Source organism: Excalfactoria chinensis, chromosome 19 (assembly GCF_039878825.1).
Source record: "Excalfactoria chinensis isolate bCotChi1 chromosome 19, bCotChi1.hap2, whole genome shotgun sequence".
NCBI lineage: Eukaryota > Metazoa > Chordata > Aves > Galliformes > Phasianidae > Excalfactoria > Excalfactoria chinensis.
The window spans coordinates 3266323-3270889 of NC_092843.1; the positions used below are offsets into that span (position 1 = coordinate 3266323).

At 58.4% G+C, this 4567-nt stretch overlaps 1 protein-coding gene across 1 annotated transcript; it reads right to left on the minus strand.

Annotated features, from left to right (window-relative positions):
- Positions 1–1719: 1719 nt before the first annotated feature.
- HSPB1 (heat shock protein family B (small) member 1) lies at positions 1720–3692 on the minus strand. The gene is made up of 3 exons (XM_072353646.1): positions 3147–3692; positions 2160–2223; positions 1720–2042 (listed from the first exon to the last, which is right to left on the minus strand). Exons 1-3 carry the CDS (start codon positions 3505–3507, stop codon positions 1883–1885), a joined length of 585 nt encoding a protein of 194 aa, XP_072209747.1. The 5' UTR covers positions 3508–3692; the 3' UTR covers positions 1720–1882.
- Between the last annotated feature and the right edge of the window lie 875 nt (positions 3693–4567).

Sequence of the window (4567 nt, forward strand, 5' to 3'; positions counted from 1 at the left end):
CACAACCATTGGTGGTGCCCCTTTCCCACCCTTGACCTTGGGGACTTCCTGATGTCCCTTCCAGCTGTTGGCATCCACTTCTTCCCAACCCACACTGACATCCCCTTCCCAGTGGTTGGTGTCCCCTTCCTTCCCAACCAATGCTGGTATCACCTTCCCAACTGTTGGCATCCCCAACCATTCCCATCCTTGGCCTTGGGGACCTCGTGCTTTCCTTTCCCCTGGCTCAGGGTTTGGCCAATGTGTACTCAGGGCTGGGGAACCCATGGGGACATTCTGTGCCTGGTTCGTGGCCATGCTCTGCCTGTCCCTGCCTCACTGCCTCCAGCAGCTTTTTCCACCCAGCACGGTGTGCTCTGACTCACCCTGTAAAAATAATCCCCTCCCTTAGAAACCATACACCCAAAGCGGGTGTTGACTCACACACAGCCGGGGTTGTGCTGCTGCCTCCCCACCTGTGCCCAGCCCTTGGTGATAAGGGTGCCTGGGGCTGGGACAGCACACGGTGCCACCTCCAGGTGCGGTGCTGCCCTGCTGCATTGGGTGAGGTGTATTTATTCCCCACCTATGCAGGTAGCCGAGATGCTCGTTGCTGATCCCTAGGGCTGGTGCTGCTCTCGCTATGGCAACCATCTCCATCACTCCGGTTGCCTTGGCCACCCATCCCATAATGTCGCACACATACCCTGTGGGGGGGGGGATGTCCCAGTGCTCTGGGGGGGCTGGGCTGACAGAGGAGCCCTATGGCTGTAGGATTCCTCCCCGGTCACTGCCTGCCTCCGGGATGACTCAGGGGGGATTAGGGGGATTTGTAGGAGCAGGAACACGGCCGCTGGTAGCCTGGCCATGTAGGGCCAGCCCTGAACCTTGCATGGAGGTGGGGGGGACACAGGAGGGGTGTGGGGAGCATGACGCTGTGCCCGGCCCCTGAGCTGGGGCTGGAGGTATGCCAAGCCCCATCCGTCCAACTCATCCCAATGGGGTGAAAGGAGGGGGCACAGTGGGGTGGAGGCTGCACATCCCAGAAAGAATCAGGAATGGGGGCATGCTGCTGGGTGGGCTGGGGGCCTGTTCTGACCTCCTGAGCTTCTGCCCAAGCTTCCCTGCGAGCTGCAAGGGGTGTCTGTTTTATGGGATGTTGAGACCCGCCGTGTTGACACCAGGGTGGGGATATGCAGCAGGTTGGATATATGGGATGTTGAGAGCTGGGGTGGTGACACTCAGAGCTTTGGAGAGGAGGAATGCTGAGATACTGAGACTGAAAGCTATGAGATCTGGGGGTTTGGGGACCTGGAATGGAGGAGAAATGGGATGCTGAGATCTGGGAGATGGGAGACCCGGAAATCTGGGGACCCTGGATCCTGGGAGTAAGTGATGTTGGAGATCCAGTATGTTGTGACCTCAAGTGTAGTAGATGTGTAATGTTGAGACCCAGGACTCTGGAGACCCAAAGTGTCAGATCCTCAGGACGTGGAAGACCAGGACATTGACCTTGGGATGCTGGAGACCCACAGTGCTGACACCCAGCGTGTTGGAAGCAGGGACATGGCCCTGCGTGCAACCAGCAGTTGGACTCAGTGGTCTTTATGGGTCCCTTCCAACACAGGATAACCCATGATTCTATGATCCTATGACTTTAGAGACCTGGGATGTCCAGATGTGGGGTGTGGGATGTGAAACTTGGCACGTAGTCTGTAGGATGTGGCCAGCAGACACGGGGCAGGTTTCTTCTATCACTTTTATTCCCATCAATTTTCCCTTTTCCTCCACATTTATTCAAGGCACTGGGTGATGGGTGAGTACCAAGTAAAAAATACAAAGGGGGTGGGAGCTGGGGGCTGGCGTGCGGGGTGTGTGTCGGGGACAGCAGCGGAGCCTCCTCCTACTTCTTGGCTGGCTCTTCCTTCTTGGCCTCGACGGTGACGGGGATGGTGATCTCAGATGACTGGATGGCCGGCTTGGGCAGAGGGGCCTCCACCGTCAGCATCCCATCAGGGGACAGCGAGGACCGCACGGCTGTGGCTTCCACACCAGGAGGGAGGCTGCGGGGAGAGGTCAGAAAATCCCCTAATTTCTGTGTGTCCCCCATTGGGGCCAATGACAACCCCAGTGGGGATGGGCAGGTTGTATGTCCCCACTCTCCCCAGCCTGCTACTTACGTGTATTTGCGGGTGAAGCACCTGGAGATGAAGCCGTGCTCATCCTGTTTCTCCTCGTGCTTGCCTGGAAAGAGTAAACCACAAAAGGTTGGTGCCCATTGGGTCTCCACGCTTGGGGTTTTGCCTTTCCCCGCCCCATCAGCACTGGGATGAGGGCAGTCCTGCTTGCCCTACATGCAGCCTTGAATGATGGGAGAAACCAGGATCCCTACAGGAACACCCCTTAAATTTAAGGGCAGGAAACAGATGGTGATGGTGGACCCAACCCATCTCCAACATCTTTGTTTCAGCTCCCCATTGTGCCGGGCACACTGCTGGCCCTGTGACATGGGGTCTGTGTTTCCTCACAGCATCCCTTGCTGAGCCCCCTCCCCAGCACACAGGGATGCTCAGGGTGCTGTAGGGCCTGGCTTTGCCCCATGGCACTGACACCTCTGTCCCTATGGGATACACATCACATTCCTACTGTGGGCTGCACACAATAGCGGTGTGGGGCTGGGGACTGCGGCCAGCACACTGTGTACATCATGAGTCATCCCTGGAATGCACTTGTAACCCTATTCCTTCTCTGTTTGTTTATCATTTTTTATATCTTTTTCCCCCCTCCCTTTTCTCTCTTCCTTTTCCCCTTACCTTTCCTTTCCCTTTTTCCCCTTTTCCTTTCTTCTCCTCTCTTTCCCTTTTCCTCTCCCATTCTTTTTCTTTTCCATTTTCCTTCCCTATTTCCTTTTTCCCTTTTTCCTTTCCCCTTTCTCTTCCCCTTTCCTTCCTTTTCTTTCCCTTTCCCTTTCCATCCCTATTTCCCTTTTTCCTTTTCCTTATTCCCCTTCTCCCTTTCCCTTTTCCCTTACTCTTTCTTTCCCTTCCCTTTCCCTTTCCCACCACACTCCATTTTCTCCTCATTCCCCAACCACAAACACATCCCCTCAACCACCCCACGTCCCCCATACCCACTTCATACCCCCATCTCCCACCCCTCAGACCCACCGGTGATCTCCACGATGTTATCCTTCGTCTTCACCACCAGCTCTTCGGGTGCAAAGTGGTTGACATCCAGGGTGACCTTCCAGCTGTCGGCGCTCTGACGGATCTCGGAGATGCCGCTGCTCAGCTGCCGGCTCAGAGCGCGGCCATAGGGCGACCCAGGGGCTGGCAGCAAGGCGCTCTCACTGGGCAGCAGACGGAAGTATCCGGGCCATGCGCTGCCGCTGGGCCACTTGTACCAGTCCTCGGGGATGTGGGGCATCCCAAAGGACTGGTCGAAGAGGCGGCTGCCATGGTACCAGTCGCGGAAGGGCTCCCAGCTGGGGCTGCTGAGGAAGGTGAAGGGCACGCGGCGCTCGGCCATGGTGTGCGGGGCTGGTGGTGTGGAGCGGCTGTAGGGCCTTATGAACCCGTCCCCACGGTTATTTTTAGCCTTCAGGCGCAGCTGGCTATTAATGGAAATTGCAGCGGGGCCCGGGAAGGGACCAGAAGCTTTTCTCCAGCCCCGCGCAGCCGCAAGCCCGGCCGCCCGCCCCGCTCGGCTCCTTGGCGCTGATGGATGGGAGCTGGATGGCTCCCAACCTGCCCTCCCCTTCCCGTCAACAGCCCTCGGGATGCGCAGTGCTGGGGGGATGAGTCAGAGCAGGAGCCCGAGCTCAGCCCCGCGCCCGCTGCGTCACGGCCAGGCCAGAAGCTTCTGGAGCCCACCAGAAATGTGGCACCCCAGGGTGAGGGGTCCTAGGAGCTGGGTTTGTAGGGCTGATGGAGGACAGAGGGGCCAATGGGGGCTATAGGGCCAGGTGGGGGGGTCAGCAAGGCCCAGTGTGGCTGATGGAGGTCAGGAGGACCGATGGAGGCTGTAGGGATTGGTGGGGGTCAGTGAGGAATTACGTGAATGGATGTGGACTGCTGGGGTTCAGTAGGGACCAGTGGGACCAGTAGGGGTTGATGGTGCTGGTGGTGGCTGATGGGGGCAGTGGGGATTGATGAGGCTGATGCTGGTTGTTGGGGATGCTGGGACTGTTCGGGGCTGAGCTCTGGCCTTGGGCTGTCTGTCCCTTCCTGCCCAGCTCCTGCAGGCTTTGCTTTTAAGAGGCAGCACAGCCAGGAGATGGCTGTATCTGAGCCCTGACGTGCTCAGTGCAGGGATGTGAGAGCCCTCCCTGTGGGGTGCTTGGCACAGAAGGGGAAACAGGAAGGATGGGAGAGGGATCCTTCAGCAGGGGGAGCTCGGGATGTCCCCACAGCCCCAGCAGCACCTGCTGAACCCTTTGCTGGGGGCTGGGGTGGGGGAGAGCCCCGCTTTGGCTGGGAAACAGGATGGAAAGGGATCAAAGCAGCCGAGCTGCAGAGCGGGGCCGCATCCTGCCAGGGGTTGGGGTGGGAGGGAGGGATGCAAAGAAACCGCTCCATGCCCCGCAGCA